The sequence below is a fragment of the Pollachius pollachius genome (genome assembly GCF_949987615.1).
Source record: "Pollachius pollachius genome assembly, chromosome: 7".
NCBI classification, from domain to species: domain Eukaryota; kingdom Metazoa; phylum Chordata; class Actinopteri; order Gadiformes; family Gadidae; genus Pollachius; species Pollachius pollachius.
The window spans coordinates 19,862,081-19,877,388 of record NC_136940.1 but is presented as its reverse complement, the minus strand read 5'-3'; the positions used below and the strand labels follow the sequence as shown (position 1 = coordinate 19,877,388).

The window sequence follows — 15,308 nt, the reverse complement described above, 5'->3', positions numbered from 1 at the left end:
GGGGGCTATCTAGCTCATTTTTTTCTACCGCACTGCGAATGAAAGGAGGCCCAGTTCTTAGTGTTTCTCTTCAGCCTCTTGACTCTCTTCCAAACGTCTCAATCCATCAAGTTGGTAATGCAGAGAAAATGAAGTAGCTGATGGCACTATCTAGCTTCTCTTCACAACATCCAATACAATACAAATTCACATCAATTCGATTTGATTAAAACTGAACCATCTAGTTTTGTAGACATTGAGTCCATTTTGGTGTGCTATGTCTTTCCAGGGTCTTGCGGCCTTTCATTCTTTACAGTTGTCTCAGGTGTATCACTGCGTCTGAAAAGTAAACATCCGGCCAACTTGAGAAACCGGAAAAGGCATAATTAAACATTCAGGTTAAATTTGCAAGCTCCACGGTAAAAAAAGAGTAGCCAGGTATTTTCTGACTCTGTTTATTTTATTATTATTTTTTTTTGCGTTTTGTGTGTGCTTTGTTTCACAGAATCCCTTATAGCGAGTTCTTCGGTGGCGTAAGTGGACTCACGGTGGAGCAGTTTCGCAAGGTCACTGGCTTCTCCATTGCATTCTAGAGGTTGGGGAGGAAAGGACGACGACCTGTGGAACAGGTAGGTCGGAACGCTGTTCGGTTGCCGTGTTAAACCTCAGTGAGGCCAACTCTGCAGGTGCAGATGACGTATTACAACGCTGCACTGTGCATAAGGCTGTGCTACGCCTATTTGGCCCAAAAATATAATATCAGTTTCCTCTTTTAAGAGGAAACTGATGTTCTCTTTCCTCTTTAAAGCAGACTATAAAGGACTATAAATCTTTTTCGGCTGGGTGCCTCAGTTTATGATGTTGCAATTGGTTTGCCAAAGACTTTAGGCAATCTCTTAACCCGAACCACTTCTACAAGACTGAGAAGACAGTTCTCAAGAATGAGGAGACAGGGTTTTGTTGCTTTTTATGGCAACGAATCCGTCACTTTTTTGTTGTCATGTTGATATTTAATTTTTTTGAAGAGAAGGGGGCGTTACTATGACTACGGGACCTCAGAGGAGTGGAAGTGGTGGCTCTGACGTAAATACTCGATTAAAATCGATTTCCATATGTAAACATCGTCCTAAGCCATACATTTGAATTGCGATTAAAAATCTATTTATCGCCCAGCACTAACTGTACACACTCAAGCCATCAGCTTGGCGTGAATCCTCATCTGGCTTTGTGTAGCTTACACTTTATATAGAACTCAACTCACAAGCTCGGAAGCAACGTGAACAGTGCTTAAAGGCGCGTTCATGGTCTTGGTGATAACGTGACGGAATGGAATGGGGAATTGATCTATTGAACTGTCCACTTGTGAGTTGAAAACAACTCCCCTTCTGTCAGTAGACAGCAGCCATGTTGGATCCTCTCGTAGCCTGCTGGTGGTGCTCCGTGAACCCACCACCCTGTGTGTGTCCCATCCAGACGGGGAGCCATCCCTTCAACCGGGCCATGCTGTTCAACGTGAGCTTCCTGGAAGCCATGAAGGACCTGGCCTGGGACTGCCTGGTGTTCCACGACGTGGACCACATCCCCGAGAACGACCGCAACTACTACGGCTGCGGGCAGATGCCGCGTCACTTTGCCGCCAAGCTTGACAAATACATGTACATGTGAGTCCCCAGTCGGCGAGACATGGAGGCACAGCAGGGCAATGTCTTCATTCACATCAGACGCATCGTGTGGAACGTACCTTTCTTGACACTATGATTTGAACGGCAAACAAATTGCTGCAGGTAGACTAAACTTTGCTGCAAAGGCACCAAAGTGAGACAGGATGATGATGATGGCGGTGCCCGTCAGTGCAGCGGCTTCTCTAGCTCTCAGTGAGAATCTTAGATATTGTAACGGCAAACTTTTAGCACTTAAGAAGGCAGCAGCTTCGCTTTCACTTACACCAAAACTAAAATCGGAACTTGGGAGACTGCAAATACTAAGGACAACGGCATGGAAATACGGATCGCACGGCTGCGGAGGCAAGAGGAAGTGGCGTGCGGGGCAAGAGGGCTGGTCTGATGATGAAAGCTGGAGCACGCAGACCACCAATTCCTTCCCTCTTACTGTCAAATGTTTGTGCACTGGACAATAAGATGGACCTGTTGCGACTGCGTCTGGGCCAGGAGGAATTGAGGAACTGCTGTGTTATGGTGCTGGTGGAAACGTGGCTAAAGGATAACATGCCGGACTCCACTTTCCAGCTGGATGAGAGGATTTTCTTCCGTTCCGACAGAAGCAATCTGTCAGGGAAGATGAGAGGAGGGGGAATTGGCATCTACGTAAACAAAGGTTGGTGCACAAACTGTTCAATAGTTAGCAGCCACTGCTCTGAAGCAGTTGAACATTTAGTTATTAAATGCCGCCCACACTACTTGCTTCGCGAATTCACCGCTGTTTTCATAATCGCCGTCTACGTCCTGCCACACGCAAATGCCAATGCTGCTCTAGAAGAGCTGCACGACACAATTAAAACTCTGCAGAACAAATACCCTGAGGCGTTGTATGTGGTTGCAGGGGATTTCAATCACGTATGTCTGAGGGAAACACTCCCAACGTTACAACACCATGTCAACATCGCCACCCGAGGTAACAATACACTCAACAAAGTGTATACCAACAGACGTGGGACTTACCAGGCTTTCCCCCGCCCCAATCTTGGCTCTTCAGATCACATCTCAATCATGCTGGTCCCTGCATACTACCCTGTGCTGAAGAGCAAGAAAGCCACTGAGAAAGACATCACAGTGTGGCCAAGTGGAGCGGTCTCTATGCTCCAGGACTGTTTTGAAAGAACAGACGTTTAAACAGATGTTTAAAGAGGCAGAAATGGTGGATGATGATGTGAACCTGGAAGAATATACAACATCAGTCCTGGCATACATTAATAAGTGTATGGATGACGTCACCTTCAGGAAAACCCTCAGGATTATCCCTAACCAAAAACCCTGGCTGAATGCCGAGGTGCATTCGCTGCTGAGAGCACGAGACACAGCGTTCAGGTCCGGGGACTCGGTCGCACTCAGGGATGCACGGCGAAGCCTGACAACCGGCATAAAGACAGCAAAATCTGACTTTGCTTTTAAGATACAAGAGCATTTAATCTCTAATGACCCACGTAGCATGTGGAAGGGCATTAAGCGTGTTACCAATTACAACAAGAAGAATGCACAATGCCCCACCGACCACTCCTTGCCTGGTGCTCTGAACCACTTTTATGCCTGTTTCGAGGCCTCCAATAACTCCCCTACCACCAAGCTTATATCCTCGCCCGGGTACTACACACTGAGTGTATCAGAGAGGGAGGTTGCACTCCTGCTACAGGAAATAAATCCACGCAAAGCAGCTGGACCTGACGGTATTCCGGGTCGTTTCCTAAAGTACTGTGCATGCCAACTCTCAGCCTTCACACATCTGGAGACTAGCAATTCCTATGTTCGACTACTTTTTCTTGATTTTAGTTCTGCTTTCAATACAATCATCCCACAGACACTGGTCAACAAGCGGTCAGCACTCGGTCTAGCTCCATCACTCTGCAATTGGATACTGGATTTCCTGACCCACAGACCTCAGTCTGTAAGGATTAATAACCTCACATCCTCAACCACCATCCTCAACACTGGCAGTCCTCAGGGCTGTGTGCTCATCCCTCTACTGTACACGCTGCTTACTCACGACTGCAGAGCACACTCGACAGTAATGTCATAGTTAAGTTTGCAGATGACACAGCCGTGATAGGACTTATCAGCAATGGGGATGAGACGGCTTACAGGCAGGAAGTGAGGGGACTGGAACTGTCGTGCGGGGAAAACAACCTGATCCTGAACACAAAGAAGACGAAGGAGTTGATTGTGGACTTCCGCAGGAAGGGCCCTATCCCTCCCCCCCTCTACAATAATTGACAACGCAGCTGTGGAGAGGGTTCACACATTCAAATACCTTGGCCTGCACCTTACCAACACGCTCACCTGGCGGGAGAACACCATGCACACCATTAAGAAGGCCCATCAACGGCTCTACTTCCTAAGGAAGTTGAAGGGGGCAGGCATGTCCACAGCCATACTCGAATCCTTCTATAGGTGTGTGGTGGAGAGGATCCTCACTTCCTGTATCACTGTGTGGTATTGAAGCTGCACAGTGGCAGAGAAGCAGGCACTACAGCGGGTGGTCAACTCCACCCAGCGAATCATCGGCTGCAGTTTGCCATCTCTGTCAACCATCTACATCACCAGATTCAAGGACAGAGCAGCCTCCATCATGAAGGACTCCACCCATCCAGCACATGGACTGTTTACCCTCCTTCCCTCAGGCAGGGGGTTGCGTATTATCCGGGAAAGGACAACTAGGCTGAGGAACACCTTCTACCTGGATGCTATAAGACTGTTGAACTGCTAAACACCTCCTGATTATGCACTGATTAACTGCACTTATGCACTTTAATGTCTAGGACCCCGACTGCTGACCTGATTTGCATTTGCACTTTGACTTTATCAACTTACTTACAAGGAACCTACTGCTGCACTTGTACTCATTAATACGCTGCTAACCTTCTTTAAATATCTTCTTTTAATATTTATTTTTGTATCTTAGTATGTCTTTATTTATATTAATAGTTTATTTTAAGTTTAAACAAATTCTAGGGTTTTAGGTAGCACACTGAGACCTGAGTACTGTATTTTGTTTTTCATGTAAATGTTAAATGACAATTAAAGCATCCTTGAATTCTCTTTATTCAGGTTGATCAATTGAACTGTCCACTTGTGAGTTGAAAACAACTCCCCTTCTGTCAGTAGACAGCAGCCATGTTGGATCCTCCCGTAGCCTGCTGATCTTCTGCGCTGCTTCCTGAGTGCGACCAGAAGAGAGTCACGTGATGCCGGTGTGATGCCACCGTGCAGAACCTCACTGGATGGGACGTGGAAGTTGTTTTTTTTTAATGCTTGTACGCAACATACGTTTTTATAACATACATTTTTACCGGAATAGTATTCATTGTTTTCTATTAGGAACATCAATAAAGTGGGATGCTTTTTTTTAGACTCCTTTAATCACTGGGTTGGATCAAACATTATGTTTTGCCAATATCCCAAAAGTGTGTTGCCTTTCATAGAATTTCTCCACATTGTAATATCTTCTATCATACTTTGCAGAGAAATTGCAGATGTGGAATTTTTAAATGTTGTCCGATCTATTAGCCTACGTACCCTACTTTTCTAGTTGATGAAAATAAGAAAAATAAATGAAAGGTACCGCTTTGATTGATAGTTTGGGTCCTCTGCCACGTGTCCTATTCAAGGATATCTTTGTAACTTACACTTTGAAATATTGAAACTGCATACACAAAATGGACCAAATTTGTGTTGTGTGCGTGTGCGTGTCTGTGTGTGTGTGTGTGTGTGCGTGTTTGTGTGGGCCTGTACGTGCCCTGGTACATACATATCCATGGGAGCTGTAGAGATGAATGCCAAAGGGGTGATTCTGAAGGCCTTTGAGCAGTACAGACTGAAGACATGCATTGACTTCACACCATGGAAAGGGGAGGAGAACTACATCTCTGTGTTCAAGGGCAGCGGGTGAGAAAAAATCTGCACATTATGCACCTCTAACTTGCTCTATATGTTCATATACATGACTCAAAGTTCAAAACTGGAATGATCATGATTTCATTGAATATTCTATAGCCTGTTTTCAAATACATCACTATATCTGTTAACTTAATAATCCACAACGAAAAAAATCGAACTGAGTCGGTTTACATTATGCTTTGACATCATTTCGGATAATTATTAGTAACAATTACATCATAGCTTTTCGTGATAATCAATAGCCAAGACCCCAAATGTGCAATGACATGATGAAACATAGTTCTGATGAGGACATTGACAGTTTGAAGAAACGTTTCCTCTTTGTCTGTGGTCTGTGGACAGTTGCTTCTCCTCCGTGGGTAACCGGCGCGAGGGGAAGAAGAGGCTGTCCATCGGCAGTAGCTGCAACTTCCTGTGCACCGTGGAGCATAAGTTCCTGCACCTGCTGGGCTTCTGGCGCAAGCAGTCACTCAGAGGATGGAGTGATAGTGTTTGCTCTCTCGCTCTGGCTAGTTTGATTTGAGCAATGCTTTCCAGAAGGCTAATCCTGGTCGTTGCACTGACCTGGTACCGAGTGAGTATATGCATTCATTTTTGTGACATGGATTTTCTAATTAATTTAAAAAATATGTTGTTTTAGTTGTTTAGTTGGTACAAAGTAAATTACTGCGTTATAACTTTGGGTAGGAAAATATACACCATGAGAGTGTCATTTAAATTGCACTATTCGTATTATAAAACAATGAACCGACGAATGCCAAACTGATAAGTTATCATAATTGTGCATATGTAGGTTAAGGCATTCTTCCAAACCAAAAATCAAACACACTATTTTATTCATCAGTCAATGGTACAAGTTCTTTATTCTACTCTGCAAAAGTGAGCCAGTGAAAACAACCATATCCCTTGTGCATAAATGAAAAGGGAGTCAATAGAATAGCCTGGCAAGCTTGGTCAGCCTAAGTCGTGCAAGGCGTGAGAAGAGTGCTACTGGCATAAATGCATTCTAATAACATTTTTCTACAGACGGTGGCCAAACTGTCGGGAGAAACAGGTAAGTGATTCACTATGCCATTACTTTCAAGAGTTTCACTGAAAGATTACTTGAACTCAAGTAATTATTAGTATGAGTGAATACGTGTTTCTAAAAGTCTCTCAAATTGCTCTGCTATTTCCACTTGTGAATTTTAGTAAACATACATCTATTCTATTCCGTAGAAATTGATGTGGATGAGGGCCAGGACTGGGATATCTTGGATGTCAATAAGGGTTTGTATATTTCTCTGGTTTCTATGCTCTGACTATACATTGATATCATTATTCTGAATATACCTCCTCATGGATGTAAAAAAAAACCAACACATTTTTATGGCAGGACTTGACTTGCTGGAGGGTGATATCGAAAATGTCGAGGTGAGTCAGTGTTTCCTGAGATACCTTTACCTGATTAAGTGGAAGTTTCATCCTCCAAGCTGCCGTCGCAGTTTCACTAGTCATAATATGAAGAGCCTTCTTGATTGTGATTATACTGAATCTGTGATTCAGATGATTGTAAATTTGTGATGATGAGACCTCACATCAAAATCCACACGCTAACATCTAATGCAGTAATTTTTTGATTGTAAATCAGAAACAACCTGTGCCAGTTTTTTTAGAAAACATTGTTGAATTGTAAAGCCAGTTAGGAACTAGCAGCAAACCAACATTGAATACAGGTCCTCAAAGGTATCATGGCTCTCTAAATGTTAACCTGTCCCATTCTTCATTACAATAAGATTGACGAGAGAAACTCCATCATCGGAGACCAATACCGTTGGCCGAAAACCATTCCTTACTATATAGAAGAAAGCGTTGGTGAGTTGATGCTCTCATATGGAACCTCAAAAGCATCAGAATATTGAAATATTGAAAGTGCATACACCAAATGGACCAAATTTGTGTGTGTGTGTGTGTGTGGGGGGGGGGGGGGGGGGGGGGGGGGTGGGGGGGGGGGGGGGTGGGGGTGTGTGTGTATGTGCGCACGTGTGTGTGTGTGTGTGTGTGTTTGTGTGTGTGTGTGTGTGTTTGTATGTGGGTCGGTATGTGTCCTGGTACATTCCTATCCTTGGTACCTGTAGAGATGAATGCCAAAGGGGTGATTCTGAAGGCCTTTGAGCAGTACAGACTGAAGACATGCATTGACTTCGCACCATGGAAAGGGGAGGAGAACTACATCTCTGTGTTCAAGGGCAGCGGGTGAGAAAAAATCTGCACATTATGCAGCTCTATCTTGCTTTATACGTTCATATACATGACAGGCTTGATGCTGGCCTCAAAGTTCAAAACTGGAATGATCATGATTTCATTGAATATTCTATAGCCTGTTTTCAAATACATCACTATATCTGTTAATAACTTAATAATCCACAACGAAAAAAATCCAACTGAGGTGCATACAATTATGCTTCAACATCATTTTCGGTTAATTATTAGTAATAATTACATCATAGCTTTTCATCATAATCAATAGCCAAGATCACAAATGAACGATGAACAGGTGCAATGACATGAAACGTAGTTCTGACAAGGACATTGAGGACCCAGTCAGCGTGAAGAAACTTTTCCTCTCTGTCTGTGGTCTGTGGACAGTTGCTCTTCCTCCGTGGGGAACCGGCGCGAGGGGAAGCAGAGGCTGTCCATTGGAAGGAACTGCGACCGCCTGGGCACCGTGGAGCACGAGTTCCTGCACGCGCTGGGCTTCTGGCACGAGCAGTCCCGGGCGGACCGCGACGACTACGTCAACATCATGTGGGATCAGATTGAGCCGGGTATGGTGTCATGTCAGTGGTGAAGAGGGCCAATGTCTCTCTCTTACAAACTAATTCTCTAACAACCTGACCCATACATTATATAGTCAGTATTTACACACAGTATTTAAATATTTAATATATTTCTGCATTATAATGCATAAATGGTGTATTTGTTGTAGTACCTGGTGGTGATAGGTATACTGTATGCATTCAGGTATTATGTATGATGGGTGTATGAGGTTTGAGTTGTAAAGGAAATAGTTTTTGTTTTGCCGCCCCTCTGCATGTGAAGGGCAAATCCCCCTTGGAGCAAATAAAGACATGTTCTGTTGTATTCTATTGTATTATATTCTAACTTCTCCATCCCCAACATGCAAACTCTACGTGTTCAAACACAGGCAAGGATCACAACTTCAAAAAGTACGACGACAAGGTGTCCAGCTCCCTAGGCGTGCCCTATGACTACGGCTCAGTGATGCACTACAGCAAGACGTCGTTCAGCATCGCCTCGAAGCCGACCATCGTCACCAAGATCCCAGAGTTCATGGACGTGGTCGGCCAACGGATGGAGTTCAGCGACAGCGACCTCCTCAAGCTGAACCGCCTCTACAACTGCAGTGAGTTAAGTTATACCAATAGACCCCTATGTACAGAGGCGTCATCAGAGCACACACAGGTGTCGCTCATCATGACGCTAATCATGGGTCTGCTTGTTTTATACCAGGGCAAGGGTGGTAGAATGGCCTAATGGAGATAACACATTGCTGACCACTGCTGGTGCTTTGACACACATACTGTAAATGAAACAACTGGAAACCATTAAACAGTGGTGATTGCATGCTGCATTATGAATGATGGGCTCAAACGAGTGTAAAACTTGACGTAAGTGGCCCAATCCCAATGTCCGGACTCATAGACTCACGGACTTTGGTGCGCGTTCTCGCAAAATAATTAAGGCTTTAGGGCTGTCACAATGTCGAATTCCAAAGGGCGTGAGGGTTTGAGTCCAAACTTACCTAGCCCTTTCCGTGAGTCTGCATCAGTGCAGACTTCACCTAAGGTAATTAACCACAGTTCAAAGCGTTGTGACATTTACCACGGAGACCATAGGGAAATCCGGAAATTAGGAAGGCACAACAAGATGACGCTTCTATCAATGCGCGACCAGATGGGAATTTCGGCCTTTTTTTAGTGAGCCGGATCATTCGGATCAGCTCACCAACAAGAGCCGGCTCTTTTGGCTCCCAAACTGCTCTTCATATTACTAATTATACCTTTTATAATTCAGCCAAATGTAGCCCGATCTGACTTATGATTAGTGTGTGTAGGCCAATAATCACCTAGTGCAATACAACCTTTATACTGAAGTATTCAAAAGTAAAAATTATATTTTCTAATATCTATAAATTGTTGTAGAATGAATGAATTGTTTTCATTGCATTTACAAAAAAAGAAAAAGAAAAAAAAAGAGAATTCCCAAACTGGCAAGTGTCAGCAGCATCTTTGTCATTAAACGTTGCCAAGGTAACATGTGCTCTCGTGAAGTGCTGTCCCAATCCCATATATAACTATCTGAGCCCATGTGGCCTCACACACTGGCTCACTTAGCACCTCAGATCAATAAAGTCCATGAATCCTTAGTCCTCAGTCATTAGGGCTCACTTTGGGATTGGGCCACTGAGTACCGATTTATTCAAATAGTTCAATGATATGATGTATCATGTATTTGTTGTTCTAAAAGCCGAATACAGTAGAATACCAAATGATACTTATATCTGCTATCTTCACATAATGTGTAATCCATTGCAATAAATTAATTCCCCTGTGTGATTTTTTGCATTATAAAGGCTTAACCCAGCAGATATTAAAATTGTCAAAGTCCAAACAGCATTTGCAGCTGTTCGCTCTCAATTGTTATCAATTGAGTTATTGATTGTTGTTCTAGATTTTTTATTATTTTATTTTTTATTATATTAATGTTTAATAGTTGTTTACTTAACTGATAAATACACCTTCCTAGGCAATAAGTCAAAGGTAAGTTCATACCAAATGTGTTTTGTATGAGAACCTTCCCCCTGAATTAGATTAAAAAAAAGCTTCCCTTTAGAAACAGACTCTGTTTTTGCATGTGGCACTTATCTGTCTTTTTAGCAGAACAGCATCCACCATTACTTACCCATCACACGAATCCCTTCCCCAGCCACCTCTTCCACCTTTGTGGAAAGCTGCGACTTTGAGGAGCTGAACATCTGTGGGATGATCCAGGGTCGGAACAACAAGTGGGAACAGCGTATGGCTGTGAGTGCAGGACCTCAAACAGACTTCACCTCAATGGGACAATGCAAAGGTAGCGATAACTTGTATACCTATACTTGTTATTCATAACTATGTCATTCTAGTCATTTTATTATATTGGTTTTACTTTCAGATATACACTGCATTCAATATAGGAATAAAATATGTTTTATTTAATTATTTCGATATAGTTTGGCTTTAAAAATTCTGGAATGCACAATATATTTTGTTTTGTATTTGTTAGTTATGCAACCACCTGGTTCTATAAAATACAGTAGATTCCTATCACAGCTCATCACCTTATCTGGCTATAAAGGTATTGGGTCATAGGCCTAAGTGTTTTTGTTTTGAAAGTTGTCAAAAACCAACCCGAAGCCAGAACAAAGTACAGGATAATCCCCAAAAACCCACTGCTAAAAGTATTCGTCGGTTCAAGTATAAAGAGGAAGTATTTGCAGTTGCAAATACTTCCTCTGAAGTAGGACAGGTCAATACTGATTACACTAATGTCAGGCCTGTACAATAAGTCAAAACACTACTATTGAATTTAACTTTATCGTTATTTTTTTCTAAAACAAACGTTTTACATATTGCAACTGAATGTATTGAACATTTGAATGGAAATAGAAATACTGTAAACTACATAATGTATTGTGGCTTTATACTTTTAATGTGCAGTAATGGACACTGTTGCCCACAGGAAAGGGCTACTTCATGCATTTCAGCACTGCATCTGGGTCCGCTGGGGACAGTGGATTTCTTGAGAGCCGGTTCCTGTATCCTAAGCCTGGGGTCCAGTGCCTGCAGTTCTTCCTCTACAGCAGCGGGGGCGCTAACGATTCCCTCAAAATTTGGGTGCGGGAGTATGACGAACTCAACCCTAAACGGCGAATGAAACTTTTTGAGACCATAACAGGTGTGTTCAAATCAACACTAAGGTCACTGTTAAAATCAACACTAAGATCAGCGTCTTTCGGATGAGACGCTAAACCGAGGGCCTGGCTCCCTGTGCCTCCTCCTATCCTGGCCCAATTCCTAATCTGGATTATTATATCACCATGGCCACAAAGTGATCTCCCAGTCTCTGATTGGATCGTTTCCTCATTCCACACCTGTCCACTGTGAATTCCCCAAGTGGGTGCTTCACACTGGTAGTTGATGAGGTGTACCCCCCCCCCCCCCCCCCCCCCCCCCCACACACACACACACACACACACACACACACACACACACACACACACACACACACACACACACACACTTACTATGGCGAGCACTTTGGGAACCTAGAAAGAGCGCTTTAAAATGCAATAAATAAATTAATAATGAATGTGTCTCGCTGCCATCTGTGTGTTATTTGTGAAAAGAACAAAGAAATATCTTTGATTGTTGTTCGTGTTGACCATGTCCGTTTATCTCTCAAATATATCAAAGGTTCAAGCGGATCATGGGAGCTGCATCACGTGACACTCTGCATCACCAAAAAGTCCAGAGTGGTGTTCGAGGGGGTGAAGGGAGGTGCGTCTGCCACGTTGGGGGGTCTCTCGCTCGATGACGTCAACATTTGGTCCGGCCAATGCCCCCAGCATGTGTGGAAAATACGCAACATCACCCGTCTCCTGGAAACCACGCCAGTAGGCACCAAGGTGTTCAGTCCCTCTTTCCTGTCACCGACTGGCTATTCTTTCCAGGTGAGTCCTAACCAACACCTTGCTCTTGATTTCCACTCCCCAGTGAATAAACCGCACACTGATATTCATTTTCAGGCTTTGAACACCTCCATTCATAGACCATGGACAGAAAGAAGTATGCCTCAACTGCTTTCTTGTTAAACGCCTCAGCCACTACAATATGAATCATGACGCTAAATTATAACAATATACATTTACAAAAGTTGATCCATACTGTTTGAGCTATGTGGATACATGAGACAAAAAAAATGGCAAATACACAATTAACATAACCCTTTAATGGCCATAGGTTATCAATCTACTTATAATTCATTAAAATATCCACGTCAACAACCAGGTGTTAAAGTTCCAGGTTATTAGGGCAAACGTTCTCCACAAAGGAGGGTGGTAGTTTCATCCTGCGTGTTGCCCTGCTGTGCAGGTAAGTTTGTATCTCAATGGAATCGACACCCGTCCTGACACCATGGCGCTCTACCTGCACCTGACCTCCGGCCCCAACGACGACAGCCTGAAGTGGCCTTGTCCCTGGCACCAGGCCACCATGTCTCTGATGGACCAGCAGTCGGACGTCAGGACCCGTATGAATATGCAGCGCATGGTCACCACTGACCCAAACAAGATGGAAGGTAAGCCCGGCGGCCGAGCCCTGGGAGGTCGCTGTTGGAACAGGTCAACACTGTTTGCAGTGCTTTGTGGAAAACCTTCTTGTCACAGAACCTAACTTGGTGTATCAAAGTTCAGGGCAGATCCATATCATTTTATATTGCTATAAGGTTATGTCACCTTACTTTACTTTGTTTGTGTGTGTGTGTGTTTGTGACTGTCCCATTCCAGTAGTTTAGTTCCATTTAGGTTCAGTTATGTGTGTGCATCTATGCCTTTCATCCCACTCCGGTTGTCCAGTTTCCCTTAGGTTCAATCATTTAGCCCTCCAAAGCAAACTATTTAAATTTGAGCACAAAATCGAGTGTCTGCATATGCATGCAGCAACAAGAGAGAGGAGAGAGTGTGCAGAGCAGATAACGGTATCTACATTGACCCAGAAGCAATGAACAACGTCCTAAAAACAACCAATCACTAGGGCTCTGGAAAGGCAGCAGTTGGGTAGTGAGCAGAAGAGAATAAAGGAGAGTGAAAGAAAGTAAGGTCTCCTTTCCTTCCTCTGACAGGTCTCAAGTTCTTCTGGGACCGGCCCAGTAAGGTTGGGTCCCTGGTGAGCGGCCCTGATGGGAGCTACTACCGTGGCCCTGGCACTGGGACAAGCAGATTCCTCACCCACAGCCGACTGCACAACAGGAAGTACATTAAAGGAGACGACGCCTACTTCCTCCTGAGTCTGCAAGGTGTGGGACATTACTGTTGAATGTGATAGTGACAGAGTTATTAGGACATTGGGTTATTTCTTAATTTAGTGTATGCTGTTCATGCTGCAGTTAAGATTTAAGAGCTAGAATTTGATTGTCATTGGTTAGAAAGGGCCAAGCCATTGGGAGTGAAATGCTCTAAAAATATGTTTTTGATTGGTTGACGATACCTGCCTCTGTGGAGGACAATTTCACCTTTATATTGTCCACTTTATATTGTCCATCCACTCATTTGCATGAGTGGATGAAGTTTTCATGTTTACCTTTTAACATGTATTTCTAAAGTGGCCAAAATTAACAATGTTAATTTGAAACCTTAAGACACTTTTTCTTAGAATGTTAGTGCCGACAGCATTTTGAAGCTTGTCTTCCCACTATGAATAATGTATCGGTTTTGGCACAAAACATCTCCAGCAACTTGATATAAAAAAATATTTAAAAAATTTAACGCAAAACGGCCCGTTAACCCCAGATGTGAGCTTGTCTATCAGACTTTTAATGCATTATCCAAGTCTGATTTATACCCGTAAACTATTCCTTCAGATATTTCTCAGTTGCTGCTCCCTCAGCCCCTACCCCCCACTGCACCCCACCCCAAGGAGAGGGCCCTGGCCCCAGACGTACCCCTGGGGGCCAACAAAGCCCAAAATACCCTAGTGATGGCGCTCACGCTGACGGTGTCAGCGTCGCTGCTGTTGGTTGCCTTGGTTACCATCATGTACGTGCGGAGGAGAACACAGTGGCAGCAGATTGACAAAGCGGTCCTCTTAGAGGGCATGCCTGGATTTCTGGAACAGTGAGTTTAACCACCGAGACGTTTGTTATGTGAAGCCACCACTAGGGGACACTGCAACAACACTATTTCACTTCCTCAATGCCTTGTAATTATATAACGCTTTTGAATTACTAATGCAAAACAAGACTGTAAAAAATAAAGGAATCACTTTAAATTAAAAAATTTAAATAATGAAATACAGGGGTTATACATATTGACTTGTTTGCCAGCAGTACATTAGTAGTTAAACCATAAATTTAATCCAAGTATAATCCAAATATGCCATATTTAATGATTGACTCCTCTCCCTTGGCTCTTTAATGTTGGAAGGATTAACAATGCTTTGCATCTGTCATAACAGGAAGGCCTAAAGAATTCACCACCCGTCTTTGATCACCCAGCCGTGGGACACCCAGAAGACTGCCCACTGAATTACTATGCATAAAATAAGCTAAAATGTCTGCAAATCACAATTAAAGCAGGGTGAATAAATCCATTGAAGCTGTGGGTTAATAATTTCACCCGATACATTAACCACAACATGGTTTTGTTAAAGCAAGACCTGAAAGATGAAAGTATAACATAACTCGTGTTGCCTTCATTCCCCTAGTCGCCACGTCAAAATACAAGGGAGGATAATACATGTGCCACGCTATTGCAATGCTGAAATCGCTCAATTAAAATGCATAAATAAAAATGTTTTAATAAAAACCCACCAGTCTCCCTGCTCAAACAATTTATTTTTGTTAATCAAAAATCAATTAGAAAATGATTTTTTTTTTGGTGGG

The 15,308-nt window shown here is 43.3% G+C and overlaps 1 protein-coding gene across 1 annotated transcript; it reads left to right on the top strand.

The window, feature by feature from the left end:
* Nucleotides 1–5,520: 5,520 nt before the first annotated feature.
* LOC307078524 (meprin A subunit beta-like) lies at nucleotides 5,521–15,235 on the top strand. Its single transcript, XM_079740387.1, has 16 exons — nucleotides 5,521–5,594; nucleotides 5,949–6,180; nucleotides 6,633–6,660; nucleotides 6,825–6,875; nucleotides 6,982–7,019; nucleotides 7,382–7,460; nucleotides 7,724–7,841; nucleotides 8,235–8,413; nucleotides 8,794–9,012; nucleotides 10,596–10,742; nucleotides 11,391–11,606; nucleotides 12,125–12,381; nucleotides 12,803–13,007; nucleotides 13,551–13,724; nucleotides 14,289–14,541; nucleotides 14,882–15,235. Exons 2-16 carry the CDS (start codon nucleotides 6,133–6,135, stop codon nucleotides 14,889–14,891), a joined length of 2,022 nt encoding a protein of 673 aa, XP_079596513.1. The 5' UTR covers nucleotides 5,521–5,594; nucleotides 5,949–6,132; the 3' UTR covers nucleotides 14,892–15,235.
* Nucleotides 15,236–15,308: the final 73 nt, after the last annotated feature.